The following is a 27,646-nucleotide window of genomic DNA, read 5'->3' as shown; positions in this document are numbered from 1 at the left end:
TGTCATTTTTTTTACTAAAAGAATAAATTTTATTTCAGCACTGTAAGTCATTTCCCAACCAGTACAAACATGACTGCCATCTTAGTCTCTTCCTGAACCTTTCCTCCCCTCCCTCTGTGTGATGAGACCACCAACAGCCAGACAAATAAAACTTTGAAAAAAAAAAAGAGAAAAAAAAAGGAAAACAAAATTGAAACAAACTTTCTTTGCTTTCTTTCCACAGACTGTCTGGTGCTTCCATAATGCTAACAATGACAAATTATACCAACCATAATTATAACAGCAATAATGATGATAATATTTCTATAACAATTATATCATGGATACATTTGAACCCTTTTTTATTTTTTTTCGCTGCACAGGTAAGTTTTGGGTGGTTATAGGTACGGATGCATCAGGACACACGCTGCTGAAAATTGACCAAGGTGACGAGAAACGATCAGCCTGACTGGGAAAGTGGAGACGGTAGCGGAGGGGTCGGGGCGGGGTCGCTGTTGACAGGAGGGGGGGTGGCAGTGGCGGCGCAGAGACGAACAGTAAACGACCTTTTTCACCAGAACCGGACAGGAAACGGAGCGAATSGCGACTCGGTACGACACAAAGTAATACTGATTCTTTTCTAAGAACACATTTCAGACTTCAGTTCTCCTCACAGCTGAGATCTTTGGGGAGGCAAGCTGGCTTTGACTGAGCAGAGGGTGGATTTTCCCTAAAACACCTTGTTGAATAATTTATTAAAACACACCATGGCTTATAAAGTTAGGGCAAGATAATTATTTGAGGGCCACAAAATGTTTTTTTTTATTTAAAAATAATGTTTTTGTTTTGAAAAACATGTCCYCTTTACCTGGACAATAGTAACAAAATCCATATTTTAAGAAAATAAAGAAGTCTGATTTGTGGAGAAAAAGGAGATGCAAATAATTGATTGTTGAGATAATTGATAGTTTTCTAAAATCTTTGTCCCATTTACAAAGAAATTGAATTGCCACGACTTTCTCCAGCATATWAATATTATGCTGGAGAAAGTTAGATTTTTGTGAATATGTAAAACTTTAAAAACATAATGCTGCCCCTCCCCCACCTGTTGCTGAGCACTGCAGGTGTTTCTCTCCCCTTTTCTTTGGTAACAAGAAACATAATTTTATAAATTTGTTTCTTCAGCTGCAGGCGGCATGCATATCTAGTAGCTGACTGTAGCCTTAACAGGAGCTGATAGTCCAACTAATTGAATAGTTCATGTTTACTTTTCAGTGTAATACGCATTTTAATAAAACTACATTTTTTCTTCTTGCTTTAATTTATGGTCAAACCCTCCAAAAATCTATTTAACAGTAGCAATATGTAGAAATAGTTTCAGTTTCAAATAAAACTAAATTCTATCATGTTATGCTGTTTTTGAGCCTGTACTGTAATATCAGATTACTTTTGTATTGAAGCAAACCCAAAGTTTCTTCTCTAAAGAATKAATCCTGTGCTTATTTATGAATTGTGAAATCTATCCAATATGCTTGATTTTTATGTTAAACTGTATGAAATGGTTCTAGAAATGGTTTTAATCAACGTCAACCAGAACATGTCTCATCATGTGTCTGTGGGAAAATTCACCCTCTGTCAGCAGCTTTTGTTACCTTCAACAAGCCAAAGAGCTAAAAGGTGAGTCGGAGAAAGCAGAACAAATAAACATAGAAAAAAATAACTGAAAATTCCCCAGTAGGACCAAAGACGTCTGTTTTTTTTGTGTCTTTCCGTCTCTGAGTTGCTGTAGGACGCCTCAATTTCAGTCACTGAACAGAGAGGGAATTTAACTGCAATCCGTTTGCTCCATCACGGTCCCGGCCCGCCTCTGCGACCGCCACCGTTAAACCTCAAAGACTTGTCAGATAAATCACACGTGCTGTAAAATATTTAAATATACTCATCGTATTGATCCGAAACTCGTTGCTCGGGGGGTAGACTGTTCAGGTTGGGGGAGACAACGGGTGGGGGAGGGGCAGGTTTGGGAGGAAAAGGGGGGGGAACATTGCGAGGCGTGCTTTGGTTCTCAGATGTTCACAAGAGATGTTTTGCTGCTTTGTGCAAGGGTGCAGAGAGTTCAGCTTGGACTGAATACGAGATCTTTTTTTTTATTTTTTAAGGGATATCGTAAGAATCAAACATTATGCAGACGACGATTTTCAATTCGAGAAGAAGCGGGCAATATTTACTCACATACATAAGAAACGGTGAAGTGGTCTAAAGATGCCATATAGATACAGGTAAGGAGAATGGCAATCATTACAGTTCAAATCTCTAGGTTGGCTAAGCGTATTTCAGTACTAACTGAAGCGATGGTAGAAGGTTAAGATTAGAGAGATGTAATACCATTAAAAATAGTAAGAAAAACACATTTGCACAATTGAATAAAACAGTTTTGATTTTTTTTCAGGTTTTTTTTCTTTCCACTCTGGCTAGATACATACAGAAACTGATTATCAACGTTAATATAACCTTTACTGTTAGTCGGGTTGATTAAGGGCGGGGCAGCCCAGAGAGAAGAGAGAAAAGAGGGGGATAAGATAAAATAAAATAAAAAAAGATTTCTAAAGGGCTAACAGAGGCAGAGAGAGAAAGAGAGAGAAATGTAGGGATTCATCTGTGTGTATTATATTTCTCCGTGTGTTTATGTGTGTGTGTGTGGTTGCTTTTAATGCGTGTGAGGATGCATGTACTTCCTCGGAGGGTCGAGGAGTGTTTGAGGCAGAGAAAAGAAGTGAAAAAATAAAAAGGTGTTGTAACAAAAGGAGGGCGGGGCTGTTAGAGTAACAAGGAGGAGAGAAGAAGAAAAAAAAAATCATCGATCAATATCTATCAAACTAAAACAGACGAGGACAAAAACGGGACACTACATCATGTGTTGTGTTGATTCTTTTTTAACCATACTAACTATAGTTTAACATCTATGTATCTGCGTGTTGTCAGTGTGTGCAGTTGCGTGCCAAGCCGACACATGGACCGTGTCGCGGTTTTCTTTCTTTTGTGTTTTGTTTTTTTTTGTGCAAACTTGCCTGCGTGGGATATTTCGAGTCAGAACGAGTTACCAAAGGTTCTCTGACGAACTGACGATCACTCGACTGCTGCACGCACGAAAAAACATAAAAACGTCTGCACAAAAGCAGAGAGAATGCAACTGAGTCCTGTCTGAATGTGGTGTGTGGGTGAATGAGTGTGTGTTTTATTTATATATCAGTGTGTGGCGTGGCGAGCGAATTGAAAGAGGGCATCGTGTGGAACAGATAACGCTCTGGCTCGCCACAGAAAAATAAAAAAAACAAAAAAGCCATCTGTACTTCTTAATATCTGTACTAATGTCAAAAGTTGAAAGCGGTTWTGTCTCCTAGAAAACCTAGACTCGGTATTTCGGCAAGTGGAGCTCTAATCTCTAGTCTAAGTCTCTGTGTCTGTGTTTTGCGGTCCAGTTAGGCCCTGATGCTGCTACCTGACTCTACAGACACCTACGGCGTCTCTGACGAGCCGGAACCTCCGGATTCATTTGGAGCAGGTGTGAAAAGACGGCGCCGCTCGGTGCAGCGCCGCTGCGGCTGACCGATTAATCGCCGGCTGGTAAACGGTCGATTTCGGAACGGAGGGAGATGTCTGACGTGACTACATTGACGCGTACAGTCAGGGTCGTTGGTTTGTGTTTTTGTTTTTCCTTCAGAAGAACTTCGTCTTTGTAACGGTTTGTGGCACACGACGATCGAGCACAAGTCAGTAATATAGTAAGAAAATAAGGTGCTTCTATTCTGACTTGCCTTTTTTTTCCCATGTCGATCTTTCGAAGTTCGGAGATTAAAAATATTCATGGCTGTCGTCTCTCGGCTCCAACTGCTTTCTGGGTTTACTTGTACTTCTGGATCTGGTCGGTAGGGGGAGCAGTAGGGCACATTTCATCGTCTACAAACATTAAGTGCTCTAATTCGAAACGTTTCCGTGTGTTCGAGGTCTCAGGGCGTCGCGTGATGCGGCCCACAGAGTCTCTGTCGCGTTTGTGGGAAGGACTTTGGGGCAGCGAGAGGCTTCCTGTCGGTCTGACGTGACTCAGCTCCAAGCCGAGGGATGGTGGGACCTGGGAGGAATTGCTACTGCGCCCATTTTTATTTATTTTGCTCACCTGAAACGGCGAACCTTACTGACGTACACTTTGGATTGAAACTTTCAGTGATCTGAAATGGTTTTGTTGCAGGAGTCATGACTCCTTTTAGCTTCAGTGAAAAGTTCTTGACTGACCGTGAGGTGCTGGAGGGGGGAACTCTGCTTGGCAGCCGCTTCCCCCCTCAAACTCCCAACATCTTCCATCTGTTTCTGGGCAACAACATCTTTATTTTTCATTTTTTGGCCTCAAGTCAAGAAGGTGCCTCAAAGTTTAGTTTTATTTCCATTTCGCCTGGTAAAAGGACTGTCCAGTGTGGTTGAATTATTATTTTTTTAAGACAAAGTGCTGAACCACTCTGTTCACATTCTGACGTCTCTCAAATAGATCTCTACCTTTTAAAAACGTACTTCTACGCGTCATAAAGATGTATTCAGGAGCAGGGGACATCCCTGACAGAACGTCGATTCAACCGTACAGGGGCTTTATTTAAAATACAACAATAAGTGCTTCTGCTGGGTTAATACAATCAAAGCTTTGGGACAAATAGGACGAAGGGGGAAGGGGGCGATCTTGCATACTTTAGGGTTTAAGGTGCATAAATTCATGGGTTTGGGGGTCGGGGGGCTCTCTCAGCACATCTAAGCATTAGGCTATGCTACATAGGTCAAAGTAAGATAGCACACTATTACCATGAAGTGCTCCAGTGATAATTAACCAATCGATCTATGTAGAAGGGGRATGGGGGATAGCTAGCACACAAGCTAATACTTTGTGTTTGTGTGTGTGTGTAGTGGAAGTGAGGAGGGGTGGGGGGGGTCACTGCACAGAAAAATGGTAAAACATTGCCATGAATCAAGAGTCAAACTCCAAAATTTATCTCGGACAAAAATGGTCCTGATTGCTATGGCAACAGAGCACAAAGACATGCGGCGGCAGCGCTTAGCAGCTAGCTGAAACCCTGTCCGATTAGCCGCCGCCGCAAACGTAACATCAGTGTGCGGAGATTTTAAAGAACGGGACCGTTTAAGACGCTACATCAGAAACTATGTTGACGTGGTGATTCTGGGTGGAGGGGGGGGCGAAGCTTTAAGCTCTGAGTGGGAGACGGTGACGATCAGGAGCTGTTTTTTATGTGTTTTTTTTTTTTCCTTTTCGGAAGAGTGGAAACGGGTTGGGGCGGGGCGCTTACGGACTCATGGAGAAACCCTTTCTTCATAAAACGATTTAAAACCACATGAGTAAAAATAAAACGGGAGCAACGGCTAGCTGCTTCAGTCCATCACGTGGCGCAGGAAGTGAAAAGGCGTCACTTCCTGCTCCGCGCGATTGTGCACGCAGCTAACGAGACGTAGGAGGGGGATGGGGGGGCGGGGCTACAAAAAACAGGGGAAAGGCAGTCGAACACATAACTCTCTGAGAGCGGCGCGTCCCGGCGAAGGACGCCATCACTCCTCCTTCTGTAGCGCTCCGTCAGACGGGCAGTCGTCAAGGCAACAGGGGGCCTCCACTTCCACCCCCTCTGATTGGTTGTCTCTGCTGGCTAAGGCACACGGGATTGGCTGGGCCAGCTCCAAGGGCTGGCCAATGGCGGAGGCTGCTGAGCTGCCGTTCAGCTGCTGAGTGGACACCTCGGGCGCTGAGCCCGCCTCCTCGGAGGGCTTCGTGGGGCTGCTGGGTGGGGGCGTCTGCGGAGGACAGGGAGGCGGTCAAAAAAACCACATCGAATTAAATAAGCTGTTCTTCCAGTAACCATAAAATCGCTCAAATTGGAATTATGAAAAATGTTAGTTTATAAATCACTGAGCAGTTTAGCACCAAATTATATTCGATACTTTGCTCCATTTCATTTTATTACATCATAAATTCAGGATTGAAATAGATGCAGCACTGAAATGTCTTTGGTCCCCAACAGATTACATCTTTTTATTTATTTATTTTTTGCCACAGTGAGTCTTTCTGCTGTTGCATCAACCTTCCAGAGCTCTCAGGTCTTCTGGTTCTGCATCTCCAGAACCAGAACCAAACATGGAGAAGCAGCATTCGGCTTCTATGTACCATAAATCTGGAACAAAGTTCCAGAAAATTATTATTGATTACTGTTATTAATAATGTCTTGTGACAGTATTCAGCAGGTAAACTATGACAATCCATCCGGGCTTCATGAATCTCAAAGCTTTGGCTTTTGCTCTCCCACCTGGTCGTCCTTCCACCAACTTTTCCCACTGATATGCTTGGACATTGTACTCCACAATGCTCTTCTGCAGCAGAAACCAGCGAGCGTGCACTATGATCGTAACATTTTTGTAGTAACGTAGATTATTTTTATTCTCCTTGCAGATGAACAAAGTTAGTGAAAATAAATGTTTAAAATTAACTTCATGAATTCTTCTGGGATCTTGATGTCATACCTGTGATCTGTTGGCAGCTGGTTTTTTCACTCCCTTTACTTTCGCTGGAATCTCTTTACCCCGCCTGCACAGAACAAACAGAAACACATTTTAAAAGAAATAGTTTTTAATCTTTTCAACACAACCATTGCCAGCTGGACTCTGTGAGCTTGCACTCACTTGTTGCCAATTTGTAAAGATAAACAGTTTTTATGTGCATGACAATCTACTGGATGGCTGATCTTAGCTAAGAAGGTAATGTCTGGTGAGCCTCACCCTTTTCCGGCTCCCACTGAGACCACCTGCATGTTGAACCCTCCTCTGCCGCGTAGAGGCTTGTTTCCAGCCCACTGGCCCACCACCATGCCGGCGATCTCCAGCTTCCCTCCCTGAGGCGGGATGGACTGAATGCCTGGGCAGAGAAAGAAACGCTGATCAACGTCAGTCATAAAAATCTACAAACCTCATCAGAATATCTGATTTTGTGGTGCTGTTAGAAGTATTTGTAGGATTATTTTAGTAATTGATTATTCTGGTGATTAACTGAACAACAAAAAAAATTGGCACATTCTTCGACTTCTTCATTGAACCACTTAAGCTTAATTTATATAAAAAAAAGACATTAAAAATGCAAACAATTAAAATACTTTAAATAAGAAAAAAAATGTTTTCTTATCAACAAGCATTCATTTAATGAACATTTGTACATGCAAAATTTATAAATCTTTTGTACAGCTTTTGCTTCATTACTGCTTTGAAAATGTTCTGATTAATAATTGTATTGCAAAAGATGCTTTTTTTAAAAAACAATTTTAAATAGATGATGCTATTAGTTCTGGGTAGAACATATTAAAGAAAGTTTTCTGTTTTAAATGCAAAATGTGTTTATTTTTTTAAACTTTGAGTGAATTTCTGCTCTGACTGTGGTGTTTAAGCAAATTACCTTTTTACTTAAGTGTTTCCTCTCCAGTTAACGATTAATCGATTACTAAATTAGTTGACAATTATTTCAATAATCGATTAATCGTGACTAATCAGATGAATCGTTTCAGGAAGGCCAAGCCAAATATTTTAATTTTATAGCAAAAGTAAATATCTGTTGCTCAGGTTATTTATGACAACCTCCATCTAGTTTTTGATATTTTTATCAGCTGCGTTTTCCTCCTTTCCACACAAACTGACCTTTTAACCTGTAATTTTGAGCTCATGTTCATTCAGAACCGTGTGTGTTGGACCGGAGCGTACCTGGGAAAGCTCTGGGTCTGTGTTGGCTGGGGTGATGAGGATGGTGCGGGTGATGAGGGGGCATGCCGCCCATGGGGCGAGGCGGATAGAGAGGCATGGGGTAGAAAGGGGGCACCATGGCGGGGGGCAGGAAGGCAGGAGGCGGCAGAGGAGGCGGAGGGGGAGGAGGACGAGAGAGGTTGATGCCCTCGAGGATCGCCTGCCGCATCTTCTCCACCTTCGACACCAGCTCCTCCTGCAGAGCAGAACGATGAGACGCTGGATGAATCGAGCTCAACATGTTGTCAGCTGCAGACGGTCGTTTGGTTTTAGTAGGAAAACCACTGATCGGTGAAAGAAAGATGGAATCAGGCCTGTGTGAAACTGGCTGCAACTGACAATTACTTTACCAACATTCAATTATTCTGACGATTAATTAGATAAATAAATTTACACATTCTGCTTTCTTTATCGAACAAGTTTTTTTTAATACAATTTTAGAAATAAATTGAAAAAAATCAAATAATTCAATTCCATTTTTAAATGAGCATCTTATTGCCTACAATGCAATAACAGCATTTCGTCAGTGGTCATAGATTGATTCATTTAGTATTAATCATTAATATTTAGATACAGGTGCTGAATAGGAGAATTTGAACCAGGTGATGCTAAAACTGGGTAAAACATATCAGACAAAGAAGATTTAAAAAAAAAATTTGTACAGTTTTGGTTTAATTACTGCAGTGAATATGCTATTAATTCAGCAAAAGGWMATKTTTAAGTCGGTATATTCCAGTTAATCAATTATTAAAGGGATTAATAAAGTTAGCTAAGGGTAGCACATATTTACAGGTGAAGGTTTTTCATCTAAAATGCAGATTTTATATATTTTTTGCACAGTTTTGACTTAATTGCAGCCCTCATGGTGTTGTTTTATCAGCAAATGGCATTTTTAGAGCCTGTACACTGCAGTTAATCAATTAATTGCTAAATTAGTTAATTATTTCAATAATTGGTAAATCATGATTAATCTGATTGTTTCAGGCCTGCTGCATATGCGTCGCACTTTGTCTCCAGTGTGTGAAGAAACTAAACCGAAACCCCTGAGCCGTGTTTATTGCCCCCCGCCTCGGTCTCTTACCTGCCCCTCGCACATGTCCAGCAGGGCGGCCCGGTCGCGGGAGGCCCGCGCCAGTTTGCTCTGGAAAAGTTTGCCGTCAAAGAAGCCCCAGGGGCAGCAGTGTTCCCATGGCAACGGCTGGCCGCAGACATCATTGATGAACAACGCCGTGTCGACGCCGGCCATGAAGAGAGCAGCCAGCTGCACGCCGCGGGCGTCCACCTTCTCCACCTGACGGACGACACGGAGAACAGAACGACAAAATAAAGAAACATGGCTGCCGCAGATCAAAAACAAGAAAATATGTTAAAAGAAGTTGAAAACTGTAATATTATAACAGCTTTGTAATCGGTAGCTTCACCGTTACATTCTGCCACAATGTAAATGATGGGGGGGGGAAAAATGAACCGTGCTTCTTTTCAATCGGGCCGAGCCGCTTCAGTGTGAATTGATTTCTCATTTGTTTCATGACGGRCTGGGAATAAAAAAGCGACTCGTCACCTTGAGCTCCTGCAGCTGGTCGGGTTCGTAGAGCTGGCTGGAAACAGCCTGGGCCAGGAAGGCATCGAGCTCGTGTCTCTGGAGGATCCGTCCACCGGGCCACTGCATCATATACCTGAGAGGAGAACCAACCAGAACCGGCTTCATGGAGCAGCATCAGAAAACCAACAGCTGRGTCAAAACCAGATGTTAGGAACAGGAAAATAAATATTATCTGGTTCAGGGGTGTCCAAACTGAGGTCTGAGGGCCTTTTKTGGCACATGAACTGAACTTACAGTTCAAGATTGACACAACTCTGTTCCATCCAGCACAGCTTGYTTGATGCAAAATGGAGATTTTTWWTTTTTTYYYMRKGKWAAAWTWWTWMCSGSMWWASSSRWKWASKTKKTTKKKKKRAWYMAAMYTYYKSYTTWMMRRAAAAAAAACCTAMATASAATATTCGAGATCAAGTAGTTCTGTAAGGAGAAAACYTAAGACMCATTATTAACATATKTAAGRAWAATTTATTTTTTATGAATTTAAGACATTTTAAGKTCTTAATTTTAGTTACATTAATTTAAAAYCTTTTAAGGATRTGCAGACAACCTGTAATAAGTAGAGACTTTTACAGAAAAGTCTATTTTTTTGCACCCAAAACAACTTTTAATTTAYTTTACTTGGCTAAATATATTTATTTAAATATTTTCTTCTTTAGCCAGAGCATATATATACACATACACACACACACTCTGGCTACTCGTCAATTTAGAGTCCACTTTGAGAAGCTGCTTTTGACTCKGAGCTTTAAATAGAGCAGCATCATCTTACATTAAAGGAGTTTTCCATCCCTCCATCCTTTGCAGGTCACTGAGGTCCTGTGATCTGGACCTGCTGACTGAGCGTCACACCAGGCTGACGACTAAAAGCAGAGAGAGGTTCTGGAAGTGTCTTCCCCTGAACCTCAAATCTGTGGCTTCAAACCTTCTTTCTCATCCTCGCGTTTGCTTTTGTTATGCGTCTTGTAAGGTTTTTTTTGTAAAGGAACAAGAATCCTACCAGCTGCACAACATCCAAGACTAAAGGAAAACTCCCACAGAGCAAACCTCACCTTCCCTTCCAGCTTCTAATAAATAAAGGAAACTAAAAAATCTTAGAAAAATAAATGAATAAAAAAGCTTCCTTGCTAAAAATATGAGACGTGATGAAATGTGGATTGTGTTTAGAGCAGTGATGTCTGAACTTTTTGCCCAAACTGGGAAATTTAAACTAAATGCAAAAAAGAAATTTTGGGGTTTTTAGATTTTTTAGGGGTTTTGTTTTAGTTGCTCAACAAAGAAAAACATTTTTATGAAATCAGCAAATTAAAGATCGAAAACATAAAATTGCAACTTTATTAGTTAGATTTTTGTTGTTTATGTTAATTTCTTTTTTTAAAAAAAAGGCAATTTCTTTGGGTCATCAATAGTTTTCTGTTTTATTGACCTCATTTTTGCTATTTTAGATTTGTGGTCAGGAGCCGTACAAAATCATTTCAAGGGCCACAGTTTGGACAACTGAATACACCTAAAATACTTTTTTTAAATTCAAATTCAGAAATACCTTTTTGAATCTGATTTATTGATGCAATCTGCTGGCTTTCCTTTTAAACAGAAACCTTTTGAATAAGTGAGCCTGTTTATTAACTGGGATCAACTGGAATGTGTGTGATTGAACCAAAATTATTTTTTATAAAACGCTTTGGGACGAAATTTGTTGTGAATTTGTACTTATAAATAAATTTAATTGAAACTGAATTAATCATGAATAGAAATGAACCAACCACATTTAAATAAAAATAGTTTGACRCAATTAACTAGAAACAGACAGACATGGATGTGTGATGCCAAATTCATGACATTCAGCCTCAAGTCTTCCTACCTGAGCACGCAGCACATGAGCAGCAGATGCTGAGGGACTTGTGCTGGGTTGAGGAGGGCTGGGCAGTCGGAGCGCAGGCACGCCAGGAAGGCTCTGGTTCTCCTGGAGCGGTCCTCGCTGGCCCGGCCCAGCCAGAGCCGCCGCAGGTTGGGGCAGGTCCACTCCCGGAAACACAGAGCCGGAACCAGCTCCGGGGTCAGAGCCGACTTGGCCTTGCCGCTGCTCCACTCTTTGACGATGACAGGAGGAACTGGAACGCAGGGAGGAGGAAGCAGAGTTGAAATTTAGGCTCTTTATGTTTGGAGTAGGGACGGGAATCGAGAACCGGTTCTTGGTAAGCCCAGTTRCTTTGAATCGTTAAGCCGCTTGCTAAACGATTCCGCTCATCGGTTCCCATAACGTGTGACGTATTTGAGTGATGCATACACTCTGTATTGAGAAAATATCCAAGATGGCGCTCTAAAATCTGTTTATATTTGACAAAACGAGGCGATACTCGGCCCGGTTAGAACATGTTCAGAACTTTAATCACAACTCAAGGAGCAACATCCTCAGTTAAMWACGCAGCATACAACCGACTGGAACGAATGTGAAGTGTTTGATCGGTTGCTTAGCAACAGTGGTGACCCTCRAGGGGCGGAGCCTCCAGCAAAGCGTCACCTGCTGTGAATGTCATAGGTAACGTTAAACTGCTCCACATCCTGGTTTAAATGTTAGCGCTGTACTGTATGAATAATCTCATATTAACATTTACAGTCATAATCAATAAATTCAGTATTTTTAGACAAACCTTGTTTACTATATTAAAAGCATAAAAACTGTCGATGTGCAGAAAATTGCATTTCATGTTAAAATGTTCATTTGACAGATGGATTCTTATTATTTAACCCACTTTTAATTTWGTTTGAATTGAATACAACATGGTGCATATTTTATACTAGAGTTTATTTCCCAACTGAAAGAGAATCAATAAGGAATCGAATCAATAACCAAGATCAATAATGGAATTGGTATCCCATCCCTAATTTGGARKTTTCCGTTTTGCCTGCTGRATGTAAGTAAGTAAACTTTACTTATATAGCACCTTTCACAGACATGAAAATGACATTTTATGATCAGTTACTCAGTACTTGAATAATGTTTGTACTAAATACTTTAATACTCTTAGTTGACCAATTTCTTGGAAAGCTACTTTTCACTTTTGACTAAAAATATGAYCAAGTAGTGCTACTCTTACTTTGGCTACTTCATCCACCTCCTGTTAAGACCCTATAGAGATCATTTGCGCTCCGAGTCAGGAAAACTTTGTTTCGTCACCTTCTAGCGGGGTCCTCTTGCGGAGGGCGAGCCTCTCCAGGCGGCGGTGCGTTTCAGCCAGACTGAAGAGGACGCCGTACGCGTACTGTCTGGCAGCTCGGAACAGCAGGGAGGCAGGAGGMAGCTCCGAGTTGCACTCGTCCTCTATGCACACTGGCATCTTCATCTCTCCCTGAGGGACGACCACAAACCGTGAGCGCCCAACATCTCCATAGCAACCGTTTCTGTTATAATAACCCGATCCAGAGGATGCATCAGAAGAAGCTTTACAGCTGAACTTTCACAGCCCTGTAGGGTTTTGCTGTGTCTGCCTCAAAAGAGACAAAATACTCAGAAATGATCACTTATTCTGAAAATACGGCGCTCAGAAGAGCACTCTGGGAAACTGAGTTCGAAACAAGCGAAGGCCTCTGGAACTGTCCTAAAATTGTTCCGTTTTTGAAAACTGTGCACAAAACTATGAAGAAGATTCTGGGATACAATATTATTATGAGTAGCATGGTATTATTATATCTTTGTAATTTTAACAAGATCATAAAAGGAAGAGTAAAGGATAAATATCCAATGAAGATTATGTTAATAGTAAGAAAGAAAGCTATTAGAGTGAAATGGGGAAAGACGGACGCCCATTTGTCATAAACAATGGATAGGAAAAATAAAATAAATCTACATCACGGCAAAATTTACATATTGTCTGAAATACAGGAAACACAAATAGAAGTGGGAGAAATGAGCATTGTTCAAAACAAAAGACACCGACAAAAAATAAAGAACTAGACAAACTGGATGGGACAAAAGAAATATTACAAGAATCGCTCCCAAGCAAAGTTTTCCTATTTTATATAATCTTGAATGTGAATTGTTCATCTATGCTTTACATGTAATCAAACATGGACAATTCCAATAGAAAGATAGATGATAGGAAACAAGTGTAGGCTTCACTGGATGCTTCCGTTTGAACAATTTCTGCTCATTAAAACAAGTCAGCCGATGTTTTTGAGACAATGCGGTGAGACGTGGGTCAGGAGAGCATCACCTTAGTCAGGATGTGGTAGATCTGGGGGTACATCAGCCCTCTTCTGTGTCTGTGTTCGGCTACACGAAGAACCTCAGCACTGACCTGGAGAAAGAAGCAACAGGTGAAGAAAAAAACTGTTCATAGTTCGTACACTTTTCCTTCAGTAAAATTCAAGCATTTTCCAGTATCGTTTGAGATAAAAACACTGTTATTTTTAAATGTCTTGTGATGGTATTCAACAGTCTACAGAATATTATGCTAAGAAACGTTTTTACACAGAAAAATACAAAACATTTCTGGAAAAAAAAAAAAAGTTTTCTGGTATTTAGCTAATAAAAATAACTAATGATCGTAAAATAAAATGTATATATAAATATTTGTCTGATTTCATTTCAGACAGTGAGAAAAGAAACGTGCATGTGTGTTTTTATTACCTTTAAATATTTGGTTTCAACTAGAAGTCAACAATACATCAGCCTGTATTTATTCTGTATTTATTAATTTCTTTATTTACTGTCACTTTAAAAAAAAAAAAATCATACATTGATTTATTTTCTCCAATATTTTGTATTTCCATTTTATTCCCTTCAGTTTTAAGTTGACGCTTAATTAACATTTGTTGTGTAATTTCTATTATGTAAGTGGAGGAAGAAAAAGCAACATTGGCATCAAGGATTAGCCCAGAAAAAAAAAAGGTAAAATAATCGGCATTGGGCTTAAAAACCTGAATCGGTCGATCTCTAGTTTCAGCTATAAATAACGCTGGTCAAATTTAGGCTTTGACCAAACATTTATTACAAAACTGTTCAGTTTGAATATGAAGCAACKTCAAGGACTTTATACAGAAATCAAGCACTTTTCCAATCTTGAAACGCCTAAAATTCAAGCATTTTCAAGGRTTTCATTCACTTATAAGAATCCTGTCGAGTTTTAAAATTCATAAATCAATCTAAGTGTTTCCCACCCAGTAACATCAGCCGGTTTTCGAAGGTCTCACCTGAGGCAGCGGGGGTGTGGTTATGTCCATGTGACTCCGCGTCGCCATCGACAACAGTGACGGAATGTTCGACCCGCTCCCGTTGCCTTGGGAACCGTCTCCGGAGGCCGGCCCCCCTCTTCCAGCCGGATCCTCCCACCGAGAGGATTTGTCTGTTAGATGACTGCGAAGACGAGAGTTTCAGAAACATTCACACCTCTTCCACTTTCCCAGAACTTAAATCATTTTACTGGCAATCGTCAACGAGCTGTATGAGGTTTTTCTTTTTTTTTTTTTTGAGACAGCAACAAAGTTGAAAATTAAGAATGATGAATTGAACAAAAAAAAATCTTAAAAGTGTGGCATACATTTGTTTTCAGTACTACTGCCACTGAACGACACAAAAACACCGCACAACACCAGCAACGTCACCATTTTAAAAAAACAACAACATGAAACCAGTGTTTTGAAATGAATCCAAACTGGGAACAGATTTTAACAATTCCCGACCTTCCAAAATGCGAGTCCCTGTTTGTTTTTTAACTGAGAATCAACAATTGGAAAATATTTAAAAAAAATAAAAAAAAACAATGCGATACTTCATTATTAATTTTTATGTGAAATTTAAAAAATGTTTGACTTCATCCTCACAGCTTGTTATCCAAACATTCATTTTGATTTAATAAATGAAAAACCTAGTGTGTTTGTGTTTTTTCATTTTTTGTTTCAAACAAAAACATTTTCCTGTGTTGACGTCCGCTCTGATTACGCGTATGGAGCTCCACAGTGTGAAGTTCGCCTGAGTATGTTTGGGTCTGAAGCGCTTCGTCTTTCTGTTCAGCTTGTAAAATACGTAGAAGCGTATTTACTTAGCGTTGGTATCGTTGGGTTCGTCTCCGTCTGATGACGAGGAAGGAGACGGGGAGGGGCCAGACTGGGTGCCGCTGTGATGGTTGGGCAGGCGGCTGCCGCCCTGCGTGGAATCGTACGGCGCTGACCAATCGGAGAAGCCCATCTTGCCGGTTATCGAGTCGTTGCAGTCCTGGGGCGGCTGCTGAGGCGGGTGGAAGAGAGGGGCGGAGCCTGGTCCGTACGGAGCGTTCTGATACGGCGGCTTGAACCCTGGACCCTGCGGCGGCGGAAACTGGGATTCGGAGGAAATTATTATTTACAGGAGCGCGTGGGGATTAAAGACGTAGCCAAAGCTAAAAACAATAGAAATCTACCTGATTCTTTCCAAGCGGGATGGGTCCCATGTGGCCAGGTGGTCCCCCAAATGGAACGGGTCCAAACCCAGGTACTGAGCACAGAAAGGAGACGAAATTCAATTTTAGCCCAGCTGGTTTCACAATAAAACATATTCAGTCAGATTAAACTGATCACATAACATCATAACCATAACTGGTTTCTACTCACAGATGAAAGGCGAGGGCCCCATGTTGGGCGAGCGTGGTTTGGATGCAGCTGAGAAATACTCCACAGCTTTCTTGAATCGCTCCACCTTGTCCTCCATTCGTGACTGAAAACAGAGAATATGACAGAAAATCTCACATTATTTCCCTTATAAAGATTCACTGAATTGTTTTTAAATGCACATCCGTTATATTGTTGTCTTAATGTATCACTAAAAAATCATAATACATAACTACGAGGATAAGTCATAATTTTATACTTCTAATTATGACTTTGAAGGTTAAAATTATGACTTTAGTGCCAGTAAAACTGCTCATTATGTACATTTAGCAGCAAAGTGCAGCTGGTTGTAAAGCTGCACTATGTAACTTGTATAAAAAATATTTTTTTTACATATTTGTTGAAACTGTCACCATGTCGTGACAGCATGTTAAGAGACAGATAAAAGAGAAAAAAAATAAATATCAAGCTTCTCCACCTTCTTGCAGTGTTCCCAGTGCTAAATATAAACAACCAATCAGAGAAAGGAGGCGGATCTTAGCGCTGTCCATCATCTCCGTGTGGCATTGCTCATTATCTCTTCCATTTTCCTTGTTGCTCTCTGCTACGCTGCACATCCTGTTGTGTTTAAAAGGTTTTCCTGTTGTAAGTTCTTTCTCCAACATTAGCACATTTAGTAGCGAGTACATGAGGTTGATTGGCTGCGCTAAGACCCTCCTCCTGACTCTGACTGGTGGTTTATAACCGGTGCATTTCTTTGGATGGCAATAGCAGCTCAGGGAAAAGGTGGAGGAGATAGAACTTTTATCTGTCAAATAAAATGGTGACACTTTTAACAAATATGTAAAAAAACATTTTTATAAAAGTTAAACAAAGAGGTTTTAAAAATGCATCAGGACAACAAAAATCCAGCAAAATTTACTTAAAGGATTGGGGGCACAAAGTCTGAGAATAAACTAAATATTTTGTCGGAAAAACAAAGATAAATATTTAGGGCTTTTTTGTTCATCTTTTATGTTTAACTATTTCCAACACACTTAAAAAATAATGATAATTAAAAAAACTCAAAAAAATCACCAAATTTTTTGTGATTTTAATAAAAGTGGCCCCATGAACACTTTGAATCTGGCTAATCTGTTCTGCACGAAGCTTCCAGCATTTGTTTCAGCATCTGTGGCCAAGTTAGTTTAACATTATAATATTTTTAATTAGCTACCCGCTGTGATGTGGGTTTACTACTGCAGAATCAAACCATAAAGCACACCTGGAGCTGCTGGTGTTGGTTTTGTTCTTGTGGTTTTAATCACGTTTTTCAGCCTAAAACTGCTTCCTGCTGAAATCTTTCCACTGGTGAACAGTGCAGCAAACATTCGCCACTGAATTAGCAGATCGTCTTACGCAGACTTTAATCTCGCTGCGTGGTGCGGCGGAAAAGCACCCGACTGATCGCCGATGGAAACCCCCATTAGTCAGAGTAATCTTATAAAGCATTTGGATTTTTTCTGTAATGATGTTTGATTATGTCCACAGTAATAATCTCTTACTTATCAAACATTATCTAACATTATTCTGCTAAGCTATTTTTCCTGCAGAAACATGTAAAGCGACTGGGCAGGTTTCCATCCAGCCTTCAGGAAGCAGAGACATTAATCCTGCAAAGGTCGCGACCCACCTGTGACTGTTTGAAGACATCTCTGGCGATGGTGTCGAGGCCTCCCAGGTCTTTGATGGAGGAGACGTACTCAGAAACAGCTTTGATCACCACTTCACAGGGCGGCAGCACCAGCTGATGGGCTCGCACCTGAAACCGCAGCAAAACGTTCAAACTGAGAACAAAACGCTCATTTTATGATGAAGCGAGGAGGATTTTACCAATATAAATAGTTTCTGTTCACTTAAAACTAAATAAAAATCGGTTACTTTTAAAACAAACTAAATAAAGATCCCAGTCTTGATTTTCAGATGCGCTAACTCTTAACCAAGCTTTGGTTCGTGCTTCACTAAYATTCTCACTCGTTAATTTTGCATAAAGTCAGGCTCTGTAACCGTCCCATTCTTTAAACATGCAAAGTAAAACAAAACAGTAACTAATCTGGTCAGATACAAGTAGACATGCGTAATTTTAACTCTGTAAAAACATTTCCACCCTGACTAATTCTTTCTGAGGGTCAACAATGAGCAGCGTTTCAGCTGAAGTGAGAAGAAATAGACGTTTTAAAGCAATGAGCACATTCACTAATCCACCAATAGCAGAGCTAAAGTTTTGCTTAGCACTTTTGCTAATTTTGAAAGCTTTTAGGGAACTTAGCTAAAGCTTCTCTTATCTGGGGTTTTGCAAGTTTCACAAACTTAAATTTTAAGACCTGTATCTCCACAGAAATGTACAAACGTCATCCAGACAACTGGCAATAAATCTGAACTTCACCCGTTACAAACACAATAATGTTAGCTAGCTAGCAAGGGCATGTTAGCAGCTAGTTAGCTGTAGCATCAACCGTCTCAAGTCGCAAAACGCAATGAAGATTTTTAAGCATAAGTCAAACTTTTGCTGGACAGAAAAGTCCCGCAAAAAACAACTGAGATAAAACATTCCTGTCTAGACTAAACTTAAGACCTCTGCCCAAGTTCTTTTCTTTTTACTCTGCTATTTTATAAACTTCAAGCTGAATAAAGTTCAACATCTATGTTAAAGTTTTGGTTTTCGACTATTAATACTTCTTCAAGATGTTAGACGTTTATATTCAGGCTCTTATTTTGAAGTGAGAAAAGACTGTTTAGGCAAATTTATCATTAGCGTTAGCATAACTCAGCAAATGTTTATCTGTTCCAAACAATCACATGTTATTGCGTCTCACATACAGGTAGAAACGCAATAACATGTTTGATCCTGTAGAGGGCGATTTAACAAATTTTGTGTCACTGATACATGGTGTGCATCAACATGTTTCAAGTTAGCGCTTTAGCATTAGCTTTTTTTGTGTCTAAATTTAAATAAATGCTTAAAACATTTTGCAAATCTCAAAATGGAGTTAAGGATCTGTATTTTACTCCCTTCAGCAATGCGTTCCACAATATTAACTGATGTAAGACGCCATAATTATTTTGTCTTTAAATAATAAAAACCTGCTGAGGGAGAACCGCTGTGTCGCAGAGCGGCGTGAAGTCTTCTCTACTCCTGATGTAGATAATTAATGGTTGCTCACAGCAGTTGTGAACATAAGAGTTATAATGCATACTGTGAATTATAACTGTGTTACGGAGAAAATTAAATTAAATTGGAATCAGCAGGTTAAACCTGATTAGTCATCAACAATTAAAAAATAAAAAAGAACAGAAGCACAACTACATTTGGAGGCACTTTAGCCTGAACCAGACGCTGAGATTCCAGGTTAGTACTTAATGTGCCCTGTACATTATTTACCACAATGCATATCATATGAGAATTTTCATTTATTGCCACAAGTTTCAGTTATTGATGATGAATAATAAAACAAAACTGACAGCATGATTGGAAATGTTATTTTTGATATTTTCTCCACTCTGATCCACGACAGTGTCGATAAATATCAGTAGATTCTGAAATATGATTAAATGCAAATACTGTGTGCAGATTAAAGATATAAAACTGGTCTGTCATAATAAATCTTGTTGGATGTTAAATTATGGAAAGATTTATTGTTATAAACGATAATTTTGTTATTTTGGGACTATTTTCAAGTAATATCATAATAACGTAATAATGCAAGAGTATATTCTGAAATAAACTATAAATTCCAATGAACATTTCACACTGGAACTGAAAGACATTTTAAATATCCAAAATAAATAAACAAAACAACAGAAACAACAAATAAAAAAAAGAATTATGAAGTCCCTGTAAACAAAGCTGTCCTTCAAAAAAATGGCTAGTTGAGACTGAATACTTTAGTCATCCAGTTTTAGGTAGAAAAAAAAAGAACAATGATAAATCATGCAAATGTAAATTTAATTTAATTTACCATACGATTAATTGATTTATTAATTTATTGTGACAGGCCTTGATATAAATTTTCGTTTCAAATGGGAATGTTTTTCAAGAACAATATTTCTGTTTGTGGCACATACAGTTGGATAAAAAATATTTTTTTTTAATTATAATTTTTATCATTATTGCAACAGTACCACAAAATATTGCGATAAATTTGTAAGTCCAAATACCTTGAGGGAAGCTAGTGGGTGTTCTGGTCCCAGCAGACTCCAGTGGAAGGCAGCCAGGTCTTCATCAGGCAGAATATGATTTCCTATAAGAGACAGGCGGGTCAGTTAGCGGCGGGTAAACCGTCCTGGGCTGCAGCGGCGGCGGCGGTCTGGCGTCTCCTCACCCAGCAGAGCAGCGAACAGTGGCAGGTGTTGTGTCTTCAGGCCCAGCTGCCTGGCCGCTTCAGACAGCAGGTACTGGTGTGTGGTCAGGTTCTTTCCGTTCCAGCTCAGTTTAAGCGCGTGTGAGGAGAAGTAGGCGGGCACGTTGCAGAGGGCAAACTCTGAGTCCTGAGCGATCAGGCCAGAAAATCCGTAGTCCCTGTAGAGAGACAGCACCTCCTGGTGGTGGTCCTCCAAAGTCTGTACAACCTGGGGGTGAAGGTTCGAGGAGTTAATGGCAAAGAATGACAAAAGTTGCAACATTTGCTATATTTTCACCTGATATGTTTTGCTTTCACACGGCACCGTGTCAAACAAACGTTTTGCAACACAGGCCAGAATCCCAAAGTTTCAAGTGTTCAGGGAGCCAAATTGTTAAAATATTTAATTTTATCTGCTCAGCAATAAATGAAAAACAATATTCTAATGACACAAAGAAGTGCTTTTTTTTTTTTTTTTACTCAACAAAAGACAGACATTTTTTTGGGTTTAATTGGTTTAAATAATTTTTGGGTCAATTCACAGCAACAAAAATGAGAACTTTCTTCAAAAAAGATAGAAGAATTAAAATGCTCCATTTTTTTTATTTTTTAGTAAGAAATTGCTGGGTGTTCATGGCTCTACTAACTATAAAATTTAAAATAATAAAAAATACTTAGTGCCGAACACTTTAGCTGAAGAATTAAATTTGTCACTGAAATTCTCTTGTTTTTTCTAAAGAAAGTTTGTTACATTCAATAGTTGAACAAAGCCAAAGTTTATACAAATTTATATTTAAGTTCAAATAAAAGCCTCATCACCTTATCTTCACTAAACCTAATAGATAAAAAGAAAATCAAATATTTTCACCACATATCTGGAAGAGTTAAACTGAGTTAAGTTGTTAAAATTAAATTATTTGGACATTTCATTGTCAAATTGTTTAGCTTGTGTTGGGTTTAACCGAATTCATTGCCAGTCGATCATATTTGACAAACCTATAATTGATCCACCATGTTGAACTTTTAGCAGAATATACATTCAGTAATTTAAACTACTGTAGTTCTGATTGCCTTCTTCCACAGGACATTTCGTACCAACCGTTAAATAATTTGAGAACACCGTGAGGACATTTTGTTCTCTGTTGGAACGGCTTTGACTTACGGTAATTTATAATCTGTTCGGCCTGCTGTAAGTAAACCTGGTTATGTGACTCCCAATAATTAATAAACCATCAAACTGTTATTTTAGTTTAATCAGGAGTCTTAATCACTGATATAAGTCAACAGTCCCTGACATTAATGAAAATACAGAGAAATATTAAATTCTTGTACATAATTCCGCAAAACACTTAAATATCAAGAGAAATAAACTGTCAATAAGAAACAGCTTGTTTAGCTCAGAATGTGGCTTTTATAAAACCCAAAGTAATGTTTCATAAGTAGTAAATGTAATATGATTTTAGTGATTCTTAGCAGTTATTCTGTATTTTATCACGCAATATTTGCACGCAATATTTGCATTTTAAGCATAACACTATGTTATGCTTAAATGATCCAGATCCTTATGTTCACACTGCAGCCTGAAGTGACCCAATTCCGATTTTTTGGCAATTCCAAATTTTTTGCCAGGGCCGTTCAAACTGCCAGTAAATGCTACCTGTATGTGTTCTGCAGTGTGAACGGGCAAACGACCTGAAAATGTCCCGCATGCGCAGTAGAGGGCGCAATAGCGTCAGCGTTCTGTGTTCTGCCAACCGCCATAAAAAGAAGAAGAGCTCAGTGTTTGCGGAAGTAAACATGGAGGCTAACGGTGGAGCTTAGCTTACATATTTGAAGTTGTTGTCCAATCGGAGCAGCATATCAACAACTTAATCCTCATTATAGTCCGTCATGGTTGTTGTTTTTCTTAGTGAGATTTGTTGAGAATCAGTGACCTTCAGTTCGGATGAATGCGACCTGGACGTTAAGTCACATTTGAATCGGAGACGTATCGGATATGGGTCACATTCAAAAAGAATCTGACCTGTGCTGTTCACACTGCCATAAAAAGATTGGATAAAAAAAATCGGAATTGGGTCACTTCAGGTTGCAGTGTGAACTATACTATAGTACTATATGAAGTGCATCCTCACTTTCCATATTTATGGGAAGAACTCACTAGCCTTCTACAAAAATTAAGATTTTTAAATAAAAGCCAAGAGTCATTTTGTTGTTGCACATGAATATGAAAAAAAAAAAATTTTAAGCTTTAAAATTAATTTAGTACATGTTTATAAAATCTTTTTTGTGGCCTTGACAAATAAATTGCATATTTAGCTTACAAATATATGTTTTATGTAGCCTAACAGTTTTAATCCACCATAAGTGAATTGTTAGGGATTGAAATCAGATTTTTTTCCCCCTTATAAATACTAGAAAATTTAAATATTTTTCCAAATCAAAAAATGCATAAAAAGTAAAATGTCCATCTTTTTTTTTTGTCTATGGACACATCAACCAACATCATGCACTTTGATGGACAAATCTGATAAAACATTACTTGTAAATGTCTCTTTTTATATTACAATTAAAACTACTGCCAAGATACTGCAAAAACTTTTTTTCTTTTATGTGTTTCAGTCCTTAGATACAAAAAAAAAAAAAAAAAAAAACAGGAATCAGGCCTCAAAGAAAACCAGAAATTGTGCAGGAAAAAGTCTGATCAGCAAAAAATGGTGAGTACAAAACAGGCAGCTTTAACCAGCTGCCGTTTCAAAATGTATCAAAGGTTAAATTATTTTATGTTAGGTAATGTTAGGCTAGATTAGCAGAATCCAAACCTTTTGGCAAAGCCATAAAGCAAAAAGCACTCATGGGTCATAAAATACAAAAATAAAACAAGAGGAAAATAATTAAGATACATTTTTAGCTGCTCAATAATACACTAAAGATGCAAGTTTCAAAAAGAACAAAAAATAGTCTAATTTTGTATTTACTCAACAATTATGAGAACTACTCATAACTGCTGATCTAAGACACAAAAAGGGCTGCAGGTCTCTGCTTACTTCACGATTTTRTAGAGGGAATGGTTTTTCCTTCTTTGGCAAAATAAAAAAAWTTGCAGCAAGATCAGTAGATCAGTGCTGTTTGCATTTAGTCAAGTTATAATAACCAGGGTTGAATGGGATTCTACATGAGGAAAATAAGTATTTGAACACCCTGGCTGCGACTTTGGAAGTTCTGCCACTTAGAAATTATGGAGTTTTCTGACATTTTCATCTTAGGTGCACGTYCACTGTGAGAGACATAAACTAAAAATAAAAATCAGGAAATCACAATGTATGATTTTTTAAATAATTTATTTGTGTGTTACTGCTGCAAAGAAGTATTTGAACATCTGCCAACCAGCAACAGGTCCTCAAAGATCTGTTAGTTCGCCTCTATAAAGTCCAATCCACATATTATTCCRAATTAGAAGCACCTGTTGGAGGTCGTTAGCCTCATAAAGACTCCTGTCCACCCAACACAATCAGTAAGACATCTATTACCAACACGGCTAAGACCACAGAGCTGTCCAAAGACACCAGAGACTAAATTCTAGACCTCCAYAAGACTGGACAGGGCTATGGGGCAACCGCCAAGCAGCTCGGTGAAAAAAGATCAAGTGTTGGAACAATTATTAGAAAATGTAAGAAGCTAAACATGGCTGTCAATCTCCCTCGGACTGGGGCTCCATTCAGTATCTCACCTGGTGGMGTATCAATGATCCTAAGCAAGKTTAGAGCATTGAAGATGGGTCGCGGCTGGGTCTTCCAACACGACAATGACCCGAAGCACACAGCCAGGACAACCAAAGAGTGGCTCCGTAAGAAGCATGTCTAGGTTCTGGAGTGGCCTAGCCAGTCCCCAGACCCAAAACCCTGTAGAAAATCTTTGTAGGAGCTCAAACTCTGTTTCTCAGAAATTAAAAGAGTATAATAAAATTATTCAAGTAAAAGTAGAAAGGACATGGCAGTAAAAACTTATTTGTGTTTCAGTCCTTAAAGTACATAAAAAAAAGAAGTTAYTCTTTTTTGTTACTAGGCCTGTCAAGATAAATTTTGGTGAATGAGAAATGGTCCCTGACGTTATTCYATTAAATGATAATATTGTTGCTTTTAGACTATTTTAAGTAATATAAAAGTAATGRATAATAATGTAAGAACACATTCTCRGTAKTAGTGGGTGCACTGAYAGCAGTTTTCTGGCCGAAYGTCGATTACCSATCTTTAAAAACCCTGACTTATCAATTCCAATTTTGGCAGATGCCAATTCTTCTGTCTAAAAAGCTGCTAAATATAGCAAGAAAGTTGCTGAGTTGGCAACAGTGGGGTGATTATTGTTAACTGTGAACGTGTAGACATGACCTGGTGGTCTGTTGGTCAAACCTCTCACAGGAGAGCAGATGAGGACAGTGGGCCATTTTTYAACCTTTGCTGAGGTAGATAAGTTTGGCTTCACAGGCTGATCACTGATCTCCCAAAATTAAGGAAATCACTGGACCCCTAATTCTCAAAGATCAATAAACTTTAACACTGCAACTGGAAGACATTTTAAATATCCAGAATAAATATACAAAACCAACTAGATAAATTATGAAGTCTCTGAAAACAAAACTGTCTTTCAAAAATAGGGCGAGTTGAGACCAAAACACCAGACAGAAGACTTATCATCCAGAAAGAGCAGAAAGAGAAAAACAATAAATCATGCACATGGAAATTATTGAGCTGTTTTAACTGATTTATTGCTAAATGCGACAGGCTCACCAAGTTACCACCCAACTCTGCCTAGAATGAACTTCTGTGCACAAAGGAACCACAAAAAGACACTAGCAAAGCCACAAAAACCAGTTCAAACAACAACCATCACTCCTCTTTTCTTACCCGCACTCGGAAGCGGAACATGGCGAGGCGGACGCAGTGGCTGAGGCAAGCCGGGGGCAGGAACCATGCCCGGGGAGGCGGGGTGGCCTTGCTGCCGACGTGGTTGACTATCAGCTGCGCCGTCTGCCGCTGGCCCTGAGCTCGCCGCGCCCACTCGGGCCAGCGCTCCTTCCCCAGAGTGCCGTTGAAAACCACGACGAGCTCCAGGCCGCCCTGGTACAGACAGGCCTGTGACAGGGCGGCCAGGTAGCCCAGCATGGCGTTCCACTCGCCTCCGCAAACCCAGTCCGTCTGGTAGCCTCCGTACAGGCGCTGCAGGCTGGAGTCAGCGTCGATCAGGATCCTGGCAGGCGGGGGCGGGGGAGGCATGGGCCCGGGGTGATGTAGGTGGTGGTGTGGGTGATGATGGTGAGGGGGCTGGCGGGCCGCGGTGCGGGCGAGCTTGAGGAGGTCCACGGGGACCGCCGCCCCGGGGCACCGCTTCTCTAAATACTCCTGGAAACCCTGCACACCCATGACGGTGTTGTTGAGCCGGTGTGTGTGGCCGGGAGCGGCTTCTGAGTACGTTCTGTACGCCGTGTTTGTAACGTGTTGTGGGGTGAGACGGCAGCTAGCAATGCTAACTGGTCTCCGCTGTAGTGACAAACTGTACTTTGAGTTCACTGGAAAACAACCGGCTGGTGAGGTTGGGTGTAGGGGAGGATCACCGCGCACTAATTTTAAATTAACAACCCCTGTGTTGTTTTTGTTAGATTTTTTTTTTCCAAATGCTAACCTCTCACTTTTGGTCGTGGCTGCTCAGATTAGTGTCCATCCCTGTGGATTTTTTTGGTGTGATGCCAGCCAAGGCCAGTGTTGCTACCGACAACTACAAAAAGTTCAACAGATTTCCCGCTCCCATAATTTGGCTTCTTGTCAACCGGCTTCCAGAATCAAACTGACAGCGAGTAACGGACATGCAGCGAGGTGGTGGATGTTGCAGTGAAATGTTGATCAAATGATAATACCTCTGATTAGTCCACATGAACGGATGCAGAGCTGCGCATTAGTTAGCAACCCACAGACTGGATGGCCAGTTCGCGGACATAGTGTTCAGATTTTAAAATTCGTTATTTTTTAATGACAGCTGAATTTTTTTGTGCCACATTTATGCGCCTGTGAAACGTCAGCACATGTGGAGCCGCAGCTTAATGCCCCGCCGGCGGTTAAAGTATCAGTTAAAAAGCAAAGTACTAAGCAGTGTGGCTAGCTGTGCTTCTATTTGCTAACGGTGGCTAGCCGCTAGCTGCTGGCTGGGTCCCCGGCGTGATTTTGACGCGTCAACTCCCGAAGACGAGTCCGGGGCGGACACGACGCGGAATGAAATGGATGTTTGACGAACTAAAAGAAAAGTAACTAAAAGAAAATAAAAATAAAAGCCCGATGGTGCCTCCCTCGCGTTCTTCCACGCTCACGGCTTCATGTTGCGGAGGGGAACGTTACTTCCAAGCGACATCAGCCATCTTGCGACTTCCTCGCGGCCCAGTGGAGTGGGAGGGGGATGAGTGAGGAGCGGGGAGGCGTCACTGCCGTGAAGGACTCTGGGACATGAAGTTTACAGGTGCAAACCATGAATCTTAGCGATTTAATCCTATACGCGAATAAACTACAACTACCAGCATGCGAGCGACTTCAAGTTTGACTTCGATATAAATCAGAAGAGTAGCTTTTCTCGAGGCGGTCCACATGTGAACTGACTTTCTGCTCTATTTTTAAAATATAATTGAATATTTTTCTATATATCTCATGCCAAACAGGTATCAAAAAAGTTAACACCTTAGTTTTATGCAGAATATAAAGATAGTGAAAACACATAATTCATTTTAAAAGGCCAGTGATGAATTGATAGCTTAATACGAGAAAAGTAACTGAGTGGTGTAACAGGTAGAATGGTTATTCCTCCCATTGTGATCAAATTACGTGTATTTGGCGTCCCCTCGTGGCTGTACTTAGTTTTGCGCCTTAAAGGAATACAAGTACTGTGCAAACTAGGCCACTGAGCCATTTTCCACTCTGACTGCTTCTCAAACGTGGATGTTCCCAGCAGCTCTTACACTATATAATCAGCACTGCTCCTTACTGCCCACGTAGCAAAAAAACAAGTCTCAAGCACACAAACTCTACAAGCACACACATTTTACTCACCAAGTCTTTTCCATGTGTATTTTATTTTGCCATTAAAATGTTGTGTTTAGATTGTGTACTATTAGAATGTCTCTAATTTTTTGTTCAGTTTTTTTTCTCCTATGTAATTTTACATCATTATGCATCTGCAGGAATGCAAATTACTCCACCGGGAAACAAATAAATGGTTATTTTATTCTATTATTTAACCACAA

At 40.0% G+C, this 27,646-nt stretch overlaps 1 protein-coding gene across 1 annotated transcript; it reads right to left on the bottom strand.

Moving 5' to 3' along the window:
• fam120c (family with sequence similarity 120 member C) lies at positions 1–26,808 on the bottom strand. The gene is made up of 17 exons (XM_008414621.2): positions 25,269–26,808; positions 20,350–20,596; positions 20,186–20,268; positions 17,661–17,789; positions 15,992–16,094; positions 15,802–15,875; positions 15,445–15,719; positions 14,597–14,759; positions 13,618–13,701; positions 12,582–12,753; positions 11,265–11,514; positions 9,368–9,482; positions 8,888–9,097; positions 7,768–8,002; positions 6,799–6,934; positions 6,544–6,607; positions 1–5,820 (listed from the first exon to the last, which is right to left on the bottom strand). The coding sequence occupies exons 1-17, from the start codon at positions 25,782–25,784 to the stop codon at positions 5,581–5,583; spliced, it is 3,096 nt and encodes a 1,031-aa protein (XP_008412843.1). The 5' UTR covers positions 25,785–26,808; the 3' UTR covers positions 1–5,580.
• Positions 26,809–27,646: the final 838 nt, after the last annotated feature.

Source organism: Poecilia reticulata, linkage group LG7 (genome assembly GCF_000633615.1).
Source record: "Poecilia reticulata strain Guanapo linkage group LG7, Guppy_female_1.0+MT, whole genome shotgun sequence".
Lineage (NCBI taxonomy): Eukaryota > Metazoa > Chordata > Actinopteri > Cyprinodontiformes > Poeciliidae > Poecilia > Poecilia reticulata.
The sequence above is the reverse complement of the archived record's forward strand: the minus strand, read 5'-3'. Positions and strand labels throughout refer to the sequence as shown.